Source organism: Olea europaea, chromosome 10, assembly GCF_002742605.1.
Source record: "Olea europaea var. sylvestris chromosome 10, O_europaea_v1, whole genome shotgun sequence".
NCBI classification, from domain to species: domain Eukaryota; kingdom Viridiplantae; phylum Streptophyta; class Magnoliopsida; order Lamiales; family Oleaceae; genus Olea; species Olea europaea.
In genome coordinates, this window is record NC_036246.1 from 28,503,200 (window position 1) to 28,519,436 (window position 16,237).

Below are 16,237 nucleotides of genomic sequence, written 5' to 3' on the forward strand. Positions count from 1 at the left end.
AAAATAGAGAAGACATGCATAGAAGGAGAAAAGAGGAACGTACCTAGACCTCGCACGGGATGCGTGGAATGTTGATTGATGGAGTAAAAGGGGTGGGTAGTCGAGTGAAGCTCGGCGTGTTGATATGTGTAGGAGAGTGGTGGTAATGGTGTAGGAGGAAATTAGGGGGGAAATGGGGAAGAATGTCTCGGTCATGGTTTAAAACCATGACCGAGATCTACTATGCGGCCGCATAGTACAAATCTATGCGGTCGCATAGTAAAAATAATATGGCCCCTTTTATTCTCGGTAACCATCTATGGGTCGCATAGACATTATGTCTATGCGATCGCATAGACACATTTTTTTTTATTTTTTTTAAAACACTGAAATGCAAAGAAAAAAAAATAGTTCCCTCATAAAATTTAAAGTATCATTATTTTTTTTATATTATTATTATTATTATTATTATTATTATTATTATTATTATTATTATTATTATTATTATTATTTTAAACGTAAACCGTGCTCCCAAACTCCCAACATCGTTTCAAACTCAACTACCGTGTGTGTAATGCCTAGGAAATTATGGGAATGAAAGTTCGATCCAAGTAAAATGCATGAACAACTGATGACCCTAAAAACAAATGCAAATACAGGAATGAAATAATTTTAAAAATAACGTGGAAAATAAACGAATAGAAGGATATAGTGGGTTGCCTCCCACTCAGTGCTAGTTTATAGTCGATAGCTCGACTATACCGTGTTGCTTCATTCTGACGGGCGAAGATGAACGATAGACTTTTCCTTTGAAAAATCGCCGCCCCAATAGTGTTTCAGACGCTGTCCATTGACTTTGAATCTCCCCTTGCTATCGTGAGTGATTTCAACTACCCCGTGGGGAAAAACCTGTGTAATAGTATACGGACCAGACCATCTTGATCGCAGTTTTCCTGGAAACAGTTTAAGCCTAGAGTTGTAGAGTAGCACTTTCTGCCCCACCATAAATTCTCGCATCTGAATGTGCATGTCATGCCATTTCTTGGTGCGCTCTTTGTAGATTCTTGAATTCTCGTAGGCTTCCATTCTGAGCTCATCCAACTCATTAAGTTGTAGGAAACTTTTTCATCTGTAGCCTTCAAATCTAGATTCAATTTCTTCATTGCCCAGTAAGCGTGATGTTCTATCTCAAGAGGTAAGTGGCATGCTTTTCCGAAAACCAGTGGATATGGTGACGTTCCTATAGGGGTCTTGAATGCAGTTCTATAGGCCCACAAGGCGTCGTCCAATTTCTTAGACCAATCCTTTCGTGATGAACTTACTGTGACTTCAAGTATTCGCTTTAATTGTCTATTGGACACTTCGACCTGTCCACTGGTCTGGGGATAATATGCAATGGCTATACGATGTTTAACGCCATATTTAGCCAACAATTGTTCGAATTGACGATTGCAGAAGTGTTTGCCTCCGTCACTGATTATAGCCCTTGGTGTTCCAAAGCGGGTAAAAATATGTTTCTTTAGAAACTCAATCACCACCTTCCCATCATTGGTAGGCAGTGCAATGGCCTCTACCTACTTTGATACGTAGTCCACAGTCACTAATATGTATTGATTAGAGAAGGATGGGGGAAATGGCCCCATGAAGTCGATCCCCCAAACGTCGAATAGTTCCACCTCTAGGACACTATTCAAAGGCATTTCATTTCTCCTGGATATATTTTAGGTGCGTTGACATCGGTTACACCTTTTTACGAATTCAAAAGCATCTTTAAATAGTATAGGCCAATAAAAACCGGATTGAAGGATCTTCGCTGCTGTTTTTGAAGCGCCAAAATGCCCTGCATATGTAGATGAATGACAATGTTCTAATATCAAAGGCACTTCTTCCCCGGCAATGGCGCCAAAAATTTGTTCGCGAAATTATTTGTTTCGAATCAAAACCCACCGCAAGTGTACGGTTCGTTAACAAGTAGTAAAATGGACTATAAATTCAAGTATCGATCCCACGAGGATTGAGTTAGTTCAAATTAATTTAATATGACCTTAACCGAAACACGACAAGCAAATTGCATTCTTATAATTTAACTAACAGAATGGAATCATTGATGCAATTATTGACTAAGGATTATACTAAGTTTAAAGTAAATTGGATGCAATTTAACCTAAATTTTTTACAAAATTAATGAATGTTCTAACTCACTAGGATCACGAATCCCCAAGCAATACTCGTTCAATAGTTATTTATGCAAATTTGACACCCAATTCCATAAAAGATGAATCGATATTCCTATTTTAATTTAGCAATCTCTTTCGAGCAATGCCAAACCTATCCCAATATATGATTCGACTATATTTCTATGACGAATACTAATATAACGACATGCATTATATTTCACGAATATCAATTAATTCACACAAGACATAGAGGTATATTTCTATCCTCTATCGGACCCTATGACGATTTATCCTATGTCGAACCTATTTTCCTTCTTTTGAATGCATAAAACAGATCACCACATTCATATAATCACGTGCACAATAATTATAAGACAATAAAAACGAAATAAATCAATCAATTCCGGAATTGGGGTTTACATATGTCAAAAATCCAAACCAATAATTAAACGTGGTATTACAAGGTTCATCGATCTCCTAGTAGTAATAAATTTAGCCTAATATGTTAAAAAGAACAAAACTTAAAAGTATTTGAAGAAACAACATCACCCGAATCAAGATTCGCTCCGATCTTCAATTGGCGCGATGATTTTTCTCTTGTTTTCTCCCTTGTTTGTTCTTCAAAATCTCCCAAAAAATGTACAAATGACGTCCCCTTCGTTCTGGTCGAGTTTTTGTATTTATAGAACCCTAAAATTTTGTTTCCATAAGAGTTTCGGAAGAAAAAGGAAACCAAAATTTTCTTCAACCTTTTGTTCTATGCGACCGCATAGAGTAATCCTATGCTGTCGCATAGAAGGAATTTTCCACCCTTATTTTGTTTCGGTATGGTACTATGAGACCGCATAGAAGATAATACTATGCGGTCGCATAGTATTATCTACTATGGAGAAATTGCATTTTGGTCCTCCAACTTGCATCCTTCACTTCTTAGCATCTTCTCTTCATTCTTTTCATTTCATCACCCCACGGAATCGTGAATTCGGCAATTAGCTTAATTGATTTCTCGATTTGTTCATCGAGTCAACTTCTGGATATTTGCACTTTTGGTCCCTGAATTCTCACTTTGCGTCACTTTAGTCCTTTTTCGGCATCTTTCTCCTGAATTTCACCCTGTTCATCGTTGTTTCCTACAATCCACATTTGTACAAGATTAAGTCACAATTCAATCATTTTGCTCGTATTTAAGTCATGTTTATGACCTAAATAAGTGAGTAAAAACACTCTTATCATGCATGTTTGACAAAGCTTATTATAAGCTTATCCACACATTCCATAGAATCCGCAATTTTTTATCCAATTATTATCCACAATTTTAGTACTGACCCATGGCTTATAATCTCATAAAAGTTTCGCCAAACTTGCTCTAAATTCCTTAAAAGGGCCAAACAATGCAATCAAAATAGATCATTTAAACCAAAAATGCAAGAGAATCATTCCAAATTGAAAACGAAAAGTGATGCGCTGCAACCATAGAACATGTGAAAGCATTCATCTCCATTTCTTCTGATGATAAAAAGATGAAAATTATTTAAGCAAAAGGGGAAAAAACTTATCTTTTACAAAATCATAAAAGAATCTTGATATTTGTTTGTGTATCATACTCATCCAAAATTCAAAGGAACCACTCAAAAATCAAGTTCCTATATTTCTTTTTCCCAGTAAGATGGAGTTTGAATACAATGTCATACTGAAATATCAAAAATCTCAAGCTCATTGTTGTCGATATTATCCCGCAAGTGGACGGATTGTAATAAGTAGTAAAGTGGACATTTTGAATCCTAATTATCGTTCGTACTCAATTTATTATTCCTAATTTCTATTTGATGAAAATAAACCAAAAAAAAAAAAAAGATTGAATGTGATTTTTAAATCTAACTACTAAAAATTTTGTGAATGCAATAGAAAATAAGTGAGAATACAAATAATGAATGGATATTAGGGCGGAACAAAATTACCTTTACTTCTAATATAGAGATTCATAAAATTAAAGTAGTGTTCAATCGAATTCTTCTATGGTATTCAATTTACCCATCTCGAGTTCTCATTGAACCTATTTAAATAATTCAACTCCATATCTCTATGTGAATCAATATTATTTAAACGAAATAATAGTTTTAAAAATTTTTATAGGACCGCAGCAATTAATATAGACATCTCTACACGTTATATTAATTTACCAATTTTAATATGTGGTCTAAACAAAAATTCACATCTCTATGTAATTATTGTTCACGAAATTATTGAATAATTGGCCAGAAACTTCAAAGCATGGAAAACATAATTAAAATCCACACAAAAAATATAAAAGAACAAAGAGTCTCAAACAAAATAAATAAAAGTCTCAAATAGATTACATTGTTCGCTCAAAAATTAAATTTAGCTGCACATATTAATGAGAGAAAAACAAGAAATTATCAAGAAATTCATCACCGGATTTGTAGTAAAGACGTAGAAGAAAAAGTAGAATTCTTGTACCAAGATCTCCTTCCCCTTCCAATCAATGTTTTAAATCTTCAATTGCTTGGTGTTTTCCTCCTTTGAATTTCTCTTTAGATTATCCAATTATGTTATCTTGCTTCTTAATGTATGAAGTATCCTCCAAAAGTATGAGAAATATGTATTTATAGGTGTCTCCTTCGTTTGTGTAAAAAGTAGGGTTTTATGAATTTCAAAATGGCCCAAAAACGCGCCCTAGACAATCCCGGCACAGCGCCTAAGTGCTAGGAGTCAGCACCTAAACCTAAGCGCCGCGAACAAATCACCAGTAACACCTAAGCGCTATGATTGAAGCGCCTAAGTGCTGATGCTAGCACCTAGGTGCTATGATTGTAGTGCCTAGGCACTGACTTTCAGGAAAACAATCAGAAACGTAGCGCTTGGGCGCTAGGGGATAGCACCTGGGCACTGTTGTCAGTTCGATCGCACTGTATAGCTATAGCTTTCAATCTTTTCATCATAACTTTTTCCCCTGATATCGAATTGAGGCGATTCAAAATGCATTGGAATGCTAACTCAAAGATCTACAACTTTGTTTCAGATATTATTTTCAAATTCGATCATTTTCTATTTCAAAAGTTGGTCTCAATATGAGTTTAAAAACGATGCATACATTTCTTCGGTTGGAACTTGATGTGTGATCATAATTTGATTATATTTCATCCCTTTGATGTCTTTCTTTATTCAATTGACTCCGAGAACTCTTGAATCTTCATTGTGAGTTCCAACACAACTTTTGAGTATTTACACTTTAATCCCCGAAACTTTGGATCTCTTACAACTTAACCCATTTTCTCCAATTTTGTCAACTTTTGCTTATTTGCTTCAATTTCTTGTACCGTCGTTGAATTTTACCTATTCAACACGAAATGCAATAATTTAGACCATAATTCATACGAGAAACAACTAAATATCATTATTTTAAAGTCTTGAATAAGTATATAAAATAAACTTATCACTCATAATTGTTTCAATTATCCGCTCTCTCAATGTCTGAATATGCATCTGAAGAAGAGAGAAAATATAATGAGAAAAGAGAGAGGCTGCCAAGAACTAAACACATTGTCAATAAATTGGAAAGCAATAAATAGAGGAAAAAAGAAAACCACCCCTATCATGTTCATCCGTTGCATGTGTTAGATTAATAACTTGTCAAAAGAAATAAGATTATTTGGTTCAATAATCATATTTAATCTTGTATGAAATTTTCAAAAGAAATAAGAGTAGCTCAGTAGATTCGTTCATGGACTTTTATGCTTACATACTAGAAACTTCAGGGAAGGGAGCAAAGATGACAACTCAAACAAGGAGAATACCTTCATAATCCTGGACTTGCTTTTGTGAATTTCTTTTTGTAATTATTACATTGGACAATTTCTTTCATGCATAGGAAAGGTCATAATCTTTACTCTCTTAAAAGAGAGGCTTTCTTTACTATTCATTCATGTCACACTGGTTTTCACACTTGCTCGATTTACATATCTGGTTTTGCTACAGTTGGTTGGTCCCCAAAATGAGCCACGTTTTCTTTTTGAGACCGCATAGTCTGCGTCTTCTTGCTTTTGTATTGTCTCACATCCACCCCCTCTCGTGAGGAATAATTAATGTAGTTGATTTTTTTGACTTATTGAAGTGTAGTTGATTTTGTTGACTTCTTGAAATCTGAAAATGTGCATTCCCGAGGTATATAGCAAAGTTATTAGATGATTGTCCTTTTTCCCACATAATTGAGATATCAAAAGTAACATTATACCCTCTATTTAATAAACAATTTGGCACAATTACCCTTCACTTTCTAACTACACACTAATTTCCATACCTATATTAATGTTAAGGGTGATATGGGAATTAAAAAATATAGTTGTCCAAACATTAATGAATGGGACCCACATTTGAAGTAAAATGTCGTGTGCATTTTATTTTTTTTCTTACCACATAAATTTCGCACAATACTCTTCTATCAATTCAATCCTTCTCTTTCTAAATTCTAGCCATTGTTTTGCACAACGAATTCTTCCCAAAATCTTGTTTTCTCTGAAAAAAAAAGGTCGTCCTTCTACCATTATTCGCTTTTGCCTTTAGCCTAATTCGTATTTTCTTGTCATCAATAGTGGAGAAGAAAATTCTAGAAGTTGCAACAATTATTTTGGGTATGTTCTTCTTATAATTTTTCTTTTTTGTGTATTTCTTTTTTTATTTTCTTACTATTTATTTAAGGTACGTAATTTTCCTTTGTTTGTAGATGAAAATCTATCTGGGTTCGTCTTCCTTTAGCTCCATATAAGGTATGTTCTCGTTTCTGTACATGCATGAAAATATATCTACGTTTACATATTCATGATTCATGAGGTTGAAGGTCATGAATTTTCGCCGTTTCGAAGCTGGTGAGGAATCAATTATCATCATTCATAGCCAACTTCAACAATTTCAAATCACTATTTCACTCCATTTTTCATTCACTGTAGAAGAAAATGAAATTGCACTGGACGCAAAAAAAAATGTTAATAGAGTGTGAAAATTATATAGATGTGTACATACACATTTACATACATACATGTTTACGTGTGTGAGGAGAGAGGATTACTTTTCTTCTTATAGAATATATTTTATTTAATTAGTATATAATAATAAAATAGTATCTGCCTTTACCATAAGAGAGGAGATTGTCCAAGTTATTGTTTATGTTTGGCACAATTTCACACGTAACCAGTTTCTTCCTTTAGTATGTAGACTAGAGATATTTTTTTCTTATTCTTATCTAATATGAAAATTATTTAAGTTGAAAACGCCTAACTTTGTATGAACTTTAAAAATTCTTTAAAATATATGTGTTGGGGACATGTAGATTTATATTAACTTTAAAGATGAATAAAATTTGAATTGAAGGCGCCGTGTAGTATTTAGTGCCATGCCTTGATTTTTTATAAATTGATAGATGACCGTGGTAGATAGAAGTCTTGTCTAAGTTAAATAGTTATAATGGAAGTGTATTTATAGGGAAATTTATTCTGTAGGTTGCTTTGAATTAGAATTTCGAATGTTCCAAGAGAGAAGCTAGAGTACCATACTTTTTTATTGAAAAAGATACTTTGTTAGAGCTTATTAAGGTAGAAATTCATAGATGGAAATCTTTTATTACTTGCTGCCTGAATTCTTTTGTGCATTTCCAGTCGTCCACTTATGAATTTATTAAGTTTATGATTGTTGATAAATTACTTACATTATAACTTTAGAAATAGATTGCATATGTAGGTTGATTGGGTGGAAGCAAAACCACTAAATTTATAGATGAAAAATATTTTCTTTTTAGAAGTCTTTATTTTCCTACTTTTCGGTAGTAGTATAGCAAAAACTTTTACAACATTACAATAGTATTTATGTTTTTTTAACAAAAACTATTAATTTTACAAGAATTATATAAAAATGTTAATCTTTTATTCCTGCTTTTACATCATATAAGTCTTATTAAAATTTTATTTCATCAATAGTTCAGTCAACAATGTTTATATTTATTGCTATTGCTTTGAAGTAAACAATTTTTTTATTAAACTTCAGCTTTATGCATGTTTTTAATGTTGTGAGAGTCTGGTTCACTTGTGTCTATCGAATATTTTTCCTATTGTGGAAACTTAGTAGTATTATTAATTTTTTAATTATTTCGTTCACTAAAATGAAAATTCTTTGCTTTCGTTAAACTAGAGGTGAAGATCTTTTCCCCATGGATTCTTCGAACATTGATAGTACTTCTCAAAATGCAACTGAATCGTATACTGCTTTCATTCGCCAACAACAAAACCAAAGACATGCGAATAGGAGGAATCGAATTCAAAGTCCAGGCGTTGATCGTCGTAAAAGAATAAATAATTCCACGTTGCATCCTAATTTTCAGGCTTCTACTTCAAATCAAGCACGTACTAATATTGTTCATTCTAAAGTACGAGGGATTTCTAACCTATTAAACATACCTACTAATGCATATGTATTACCGACATGGAACTATTGTGAACATTGTGGTGCGCGAAAATTTTACAGAGAAACTAAAGGGTTCTGTTGCTCTGATGGAAAAGTTAAACTTTATATGCCTGATTCACCAACTGAATTGTATAATTTATTTACTTCTAAAGAACCTGAATGCATGGAGTTTAAGAAAATTTCACGTGGATATAATAACCATTTTGCATTCACTTCATTTGGTGTAAAGTGCGATACAGACCTTTTTAGAGCATATAAAGGTATTTACACATTCAGAATTCAGGGACAAGTATATCATTATGTAAATCAACTTCTGCCGAAAAATAATTAGCCTTCTTATATGCAATTATATTTTTATGATACGAATAACGAAGTTGAAAATCGTATGAAAATTTCAGAAAATTTTGTTGAATCTACTTTGATCATTTTTATTGAAATCTTGAAAGTAAATCCGTATAGTAGATTCTTTAGGTCTTTAAGTAATATGACCAATTTGCACGACCATCAAATACAAATAAGATGCGATCCTGGACTTGATCAAAGAGTCTTCAATACTCCTTCAGCATCTCAAGTAGCCGTTGTATGGGTTGAGGATGATGACAATGCAAATATTCGTGTTCGTGATATTACTATATATGGTCATTCTGGTGATTCACATAAGGTTCACTATTATTATGGTTGTTATGATCCTTTGCAATACCCTTTACTTTTCCCATTTGGAGAACCTGGTTCGCATGAAGGTATTCAGAGATACAAAAAAACATATTTTAAAACTCAGAATTTACCCGATTGCGTAGCTTTTCCTAGAACAGTAAATTTTGCAACTGAAATCATTGCAAAAGAGGCTCAAGGTTTGCTATTAAACTTTTTTATATGTTTACTAATTCATATAAATTAAATGTTCCAAATGGGTGTAAGATGCATTTTTTTATCCTTATGCAGTATTCAATGGAATGAGGAAACGATCACAGGCTTCTTGCCGTGAGTACTATTCTTACAAGTTACAAATTAGGCCTTCTAGTAAGTCTGTGTTGCTTCATACTAGTAGACTTTTTCAACAATATGTTGTAGATATGTATGTTAAAACTGAAACTGCCAGATTAGACTATTTTCGTTGCAATCAGAAACAAATTCGTGCTGAACTTTATCATGGTATTGTGGATAGTGTTCAAAATGGGGAAACAAGAGGGTCAAAAATTGGAAAGAAGATTGTTCTACCACAAACTTTCACATGTGGGCCTAGAGATATGCTTAAAAGATATTTAGATGCAATGGTTATCGTCCAACGTTATGGAAAACCAGATATATTTCTAACTATAACATGTAATCCAAATTGACCAGAAATTATGCAAGAACTCAAACACAATGACGAAGTTCAAAATCGACCAGATTTAATTGCACGTATATTTAGAGCAAAATTGGAAGAGTTAAAGAACGATTTATACAAAGAAAATATTTTTGGTTCAGTTGTTGCTCATATATACATGATTGAATTTCAAAAAAGAGGGCTCCCTCATGCCCATTTATTGTTGATTTTCAATTCTGCCCATAAAATTTGTTGTGCTGAACAAGTTAATATGATAGTGTCATGTGAAATTCCCGATAAGAATAAATACTTGCATCTTCATTCTGTAATTGCAAAACACAATATGCATGGCCCTTGTGGAAACCTTAATCCAAAAAACGTATGTATGTTGGCAAGTAGTGGTTGTAAAAATAAATATCCTAAGGATTATTGTAACAGTACTATATTTGGTGATAATTCATATCCCTTGTATAGACGTCGTGATGATTGTATTTCTATTAAAGTAAGAGGCCAAATGTTAGATAATCGGTGGGTTGTACCATATAATCTTTATTTAAGTGCAAAATTTGACTGTCATATTAACGTTGAAGTATGTTCTTCTATTAAAGCAGTAAAATATTTGTACAAATATGTGTATAAAGGACATGATCGTATTAATTATTTCGTAGGCAGAAATGAAACAAATAAGGAAATTGATGAAATTTTTGCTTATCAATCTGCTAGATGGATATCTCCACCTGAAGCTATGTGGAGAATTTTTTCTTTTAATTTGTCAGAAATTTATCCTACTATTTACGCTTTACAACTTCATATTAAAGATCATCAGCACGTAACTTATAATAGTAAAGATGATTTATCTGTTATTGTTGGAAATGAGTATACGAGAAGAACAACGCTAACTGAATTTTTTCGGATGAATGAAGTAAATGAATTTGCTCGAACGCTATTGTATTGAGATTTTCCAACACATTTTGTGCGGAATGCAACTAGAAAAACTTGGACTCCCAGAAAACAACACATTGTTATAGGGCGAATCGTGACAGTTAATCCATCCGAAGGAGAACGATATTTCCTTCGTGTTCTTCTAAATCATATTAAAGGTCCAACATCATATGACAGTTTTAAAACTTTAAATGGAGTAACAGTCAATACATATCGAGAAGCAGCACTTTTACATGGTTTGTTAAAAGGAGACAACCATTGTGAAGAATGTCTATCTAAAGTCATTATTTACAAAATGCCCAGTTCTTTAAGACGTCTTTTTGCTACACTTCTTACACTTTGCAACCCTAATCATCCAAAGTTATTGTGGGATAGATATAAAGCCTATATGATTGATGATTATGTACATCGAAACATATGTGTTAAAGATGCTGAAATACAAGCTTTGGAAGACATCAATTCTATATTAGAATCGTCAGGAAAAAATGTAAATGATTATGGAATAGTTTCATTCTTTATAAATATAGATGAGACTCAAAGATTGGCAAGAATGATTGCAGAGGAAACAATGAGTTTTAATATTCAACGAGACTTTAATTGTGTAGAGAAATTTAATAAAGAACAACGATTTGCATATGATAAAGTTATGGAAAAAATAAAAAATGACTCAAGTGGTACTTTCTTCATTGATGGTCCAGGGGGGACGGGGAAGACTTTTTTTATACAAAGCACTTCTAACTGCTGTAAAAGGTCAACATTTCATTACTTTGGCAACAGCGTCCTCTGGAGTTGTTGCGTCTCTGTTACCTGGAGGTCACACAGCTCATTCAAGATTTAAAATTCCTTTAGAAACAATTGGTGAAGTGAATTGTTCTGTTAGCAAGCAATCAGCTTTAGGAATAATGTTGAAAATGTCTAGGTTAATAATTTAGGATGAAGCGCCTATGGTAAATCATTGCGCTATTGAAGCTGTAGACAGAATGCTTAGAGATATTACCGATTGTAACTTGCCTTTCGGTGGGAAAGTGATAGTTTTTGGAGGAGATTTTCGACAAGTTCTTCCAGTGGTACCGAGAGGGAAAAAAGATGATGTAATGAAAGCTAGCTTGGTCTTTTCAGACCTATGGGCTTCCTATTTACGTTTACCATTGGTTGAGAATATGAGGGCAAAATCAAATTCTATGTTCTGCACTTACTTACTCAGAATTGGTAATGGAACAGAAGAAGAACACACTTGTAAGTGCATTATGCTTCCGAATAGTATAATTCTACCATTTGAAGATGAAATCACATCTTTAAAAATTTTGATACATCATGTTTTTCCAAATAAACAGGCATATGTTGACAATTTACATAATATGATAAATAGAGTTATTCTTACACCTACGAATGAATGTGTTGATTATATTAACAAGATTTTACTCGAACAAATTCCCGGTGATTTTTCCACAGACTATAGTTTTGATGAAGCAATTGACAAATCGGAACAAAGCTTGCACGAAGATTTGTTGAATACTTTGACACCAAATGGTATTCCACCGCATGAATTGAAACTTAAGGTAAATTGTCCTGTAATGTTATTACGGAATATTAATCCTTCCGAAGGATTATGCAATGGAACACGCCTTACTTGTCGAAGATTTGAGAAAAACGTAATTCTTGCTGAAATTACAACTGGTGAGTATTGTGGGAAATATGTTTTCTTACCAAGGATCCCTTTCATACCTCTTCAAAGTGATCGAAACTCAATTCAATTTAAGAGAACTCAATTTCCAATTAGACCGTGTTTTGCAATGACAATAAATAAAGCACAAGGTCAAACACTTGATTTTGTCGGTCTATATCTTCCAGAACCAGTTTTCTGCTATGGTCAGCTATATGTAGCATTATCAAGAGCAACAACGAGCACATCTCTAAAAGTTTTATTGAAACCATCAAGTATGGACAACTCACATAATACATGTACTAAAAATGTTGTGTACAAGGAAATTCTTTCGTTTATACATTCATATACCTAAAATGTTTGAACAGGTATATTTTTTATCTTCGAGAAATTTTTATAATATGTTCTCGTACAATAGTTTCCTCAATTTTAAATACATGAAAAATTATGTCGTTACTATTTTTTTCATTCTTTGCATTTGCTATAAAAAAATTTCACAGGTTTCATTATCGGGAATGAAAAGTTCTTTTTAATTCTTTGCTACATGTGTACAATGGAATCACTAATGACAGCTTCAATTACAACCTGCGTTTGCAAAAGGTATGATTCAAATTTTTTAGTGTTAGTTTAATAGTTTGCCAGATCGATAACTAATTTACTTTAGTAATATTTCAAAATAAAAAGTAATTTCTCTATTTTTAGAATATATTTACCCTTAAGAGTTTCACATTGTCACATAAATATTCTTCCATCAGTTAAAATGTGCTCTTATGCCAATTATTACAATGTTCAACTTTGTCAAAAAAAAAAAAAAAATTAGTATAATTATGGATTTTATGGAAACTCAATTTCAGATTCCCTTATTATCAACTTCAAGTTGTTTCCCCTCATATATCTTATAGTCTTTCACATTTAAGATATATGTAATTTATACTATTTCTACTACCTCTTAAAAGAGGGGGTTTATATTACTGTTCATTTATATCACAGCCGTTTACACCCACTGTTCCACAACCGTTTCTTTCTACAGTTCACATTTTTTTTGAATAAATGAAACAGAATCTCCTTTCTTAATACTAAACAAAACTCTAGCTTGCTTTCTCAAAACTCTTGCCCTTGTTCTCAAACTTTGAGATTTTGCAACCCGACGGCTAAAGGAGAGATCCATTTGAAGTACACTTGAAATACACTGTCTATGTTCTTGGCAATGGAAGGAGGCTTTTTCTATTATTCAACTTTTGTTTACGGTAAGGGCCTAGCTCTTCTTCTTCTTCTTTTTTTCTTTTCGAGTTAGCGGAGGAAGGCGATAATGAAGAGTATAGGACGACGATGGTCACTGTAGTAAATGACAGAAGAATCGAAGGCTGTCAAACTTATTTGATAAAGAAGCACATATTAATAACGAAAAAGAAGAGGAAGAATGTTGTAGCCAATAATTTTCTTTTTTAGTTTAGTTTTCGGAAACCTTTTGAGTTGTTGATGAGGATTTAATTCAATTATGTTGATTTGTTATGGTGTTCTAAATCTTGATTGATTCAATTGGATTTCTAATCCTTTTGATTTTCTTTTAATAATCTAATTGATGTCAATTAGTTTGTGAGATAGATTTGTTAAAAATTAGTTTCTCTATGAATATTATAAATTCCCTAAATTTAAGTCTTAAATATAATTTGTCTGCCCTTTGTGCATCATACGTTCTGATTCTTGGACAGTTTTATGCTTCTGTATTCTATCAATAGGGAGACTAATGCTTGATTTTCCTTTTGAAGCTCATGGTTTATTGAAATCATTTTGCTGCTTCTGCTTCTTGCTGGTTCCACTTGTACACTAACGGAATTGCACTTTAATTGCTTATAAATGATGTGTAAAATACGATTTATGGCTTTGTCATCAGCTATTTATAATCTGATTTTTTGCTTTTATAATGAATTAGTCTAATACACTACTTTATGCAAGCTACCTAAAGCATTATCTTAATTTCTCTAGGTGTGGTTGCAAGATTAAATGCTCAACATGGTGTTAATTTAAGCACACCTACGTCTTTTAGCAATCTTGTTGCTGGAGGTAATAATAGTATGGACATGGGGGTAGTTGTTCGCTCTAGCAGACCTTTCGCAATGGTTGATGAAATTACAAAAGGATCTTCAGCAGCAGCAGATGGCTTACAGCTTGGAAATCAAATTGTAAAATTTGGGAATATGAAAATAGGCGAGAATTTGGTACAGAAGCTTACTACTGAAGCTCAGATAAATCAGAGCCATGCAATGCTTGTGGTAGTTATGGGGCAAGGTGTTTTCATAAATTTGACCATAAAACCCAACTCTTGGCAATGTCATGACCTACTTGGTACGTTACATTCTAATCATATTTTATATTTTTCCCTTTTTTTTAAACTATGTTTCAGTTGGTCAATAAATCTCATTTATGCAAGTGAATCATGAAATGTTCAATTCCAACAAATCATCTTGAACTAAAAATATGCTAATGTTATATATTTGAATTTTGTTGATTTTATACAATAAGATCAATAATACATAAGTTTCTTTTAATTTCGATAGTCCAATAATATTCCTTGTTCTAATTAAGTTTTACATAGAGATGGTTTGATGCTCTTTTAGAATTTAATGAACATTTTATGCTTTCCCTTTACTTCGTGCAACGTTAGGAAATATTTGAGTGAATTTAACATTATTCTTCTTGATAGAATATACAAAACTGGTGTGTGTACATTAACGCTTTCCTATTTAATCATCTAACTTTGTTCGGTGAACAAAAAATTTTGTGAGCAACTATTTTTATTATATATACATTACATATTTCTTTATCAATGCATGAATTGATTTTATGGGAAACTTAATAAAATTTTTTTTACTAATTTTATTATTAATCTAAATTCTAACCAACAATGTTATTTTTTCAGAGTAGGATTACAGTCATCCTATGTCTAAAGACAATTAATCTTACATGGTCGAAAATATATTCACTTTCAATGCTGATAAATATGCAAAGATGGAATTTGGATTGAATTATATGATGATATGTTTCCTTGCATTATGCTATATTGTTATGTTTCTTAGTATATGATATTTTCAATTTTTATTAATTGAATGATGAACATATGAAAAGATAAATTTTCAAGATGCTTATTCTTTACATTCCTACTCTTTTAAAAAATGGAATCTTACGTCTACTGTTCATCTAGGAAGCATTTTAAGTGTTTTCCATCGTATCTCCAAATCCATCTGGCAAAGTAATTCTTATACTAAGGGTCTAATAATTTTTTTTATACGATATATATTCTTCTCTAGCCAAAGACAATCTGCTACCGAAAACTTTAATTCATAATTCCATCTTAAAAAAAAAAAAAACATTAGCTAGCCCTAATTTCTCTTATTCTTCTGAATTATTGAAATTAATTCGAAATAATCTATAGGAATTGAAACATTTGTAAGTATAATTCGTGTACGGCATTTCTCTTTGAAATGTTATGTAATTTCAATTTATTATTTGTAGAATATTAGACACAGTATTAGTGAAATTTAGTGATCGCCGGTTCAGTATGTGTGAAGATCAATTTGGCTAATTTTCGCCTTGCCTTGTCACTATTATATCTAATTTAGCATTGACATTTTTTGACCTTTCTAGGTTTCTTCAAGTTAGAAATGACTTATATTCTTTGACAAATAAGAAGTTGATTAT

The 16,237-nt window shown here is 32.4% G+C and overlaps 1 protein-coding gene across 1 annotated transcript; it reads left to right on the top strand.

The window, feature by feature from the left end:
- Nucleotides 1-11,819: 11,819 nt before the first annotated feature.
- LOC111400491 lies at nucleotides 11,820-12,531 on the top strand. Its single transcript, XM_023027904.1, has 2 exons — nucleotides 11,820-12,434; nucleotides 12,481-12,531. Exons 1-2 carry the CDS (start codon nucleotides 11,820-11,822, stop codon nucleotides 12,529-12,531), a joined length of 666 nt encoding a protein of 221 aa, XP_022883672.1.
- The last annotated feature ends 3,706 nt before the right edge of the window (nucleotides 12,532-16,237 follow it).

Bases quoted from the DNA above. Each gene is read 5' to 3' on its own strand.
- LOC111400491 (XM_023027904.1), top strand. From the start codon at position 11,820: ATGGTAAATCATTGCGCTATTGAAGCTGTAGACAGAATGCTTAGAGAT. The intron at 12,435-12,480 runs GTAAATTGTCCT...ATCCTTCCGAAG, and splicing joins CGCATGAATTGAAACTTAAG to GATTATGCAATGGAACACGC.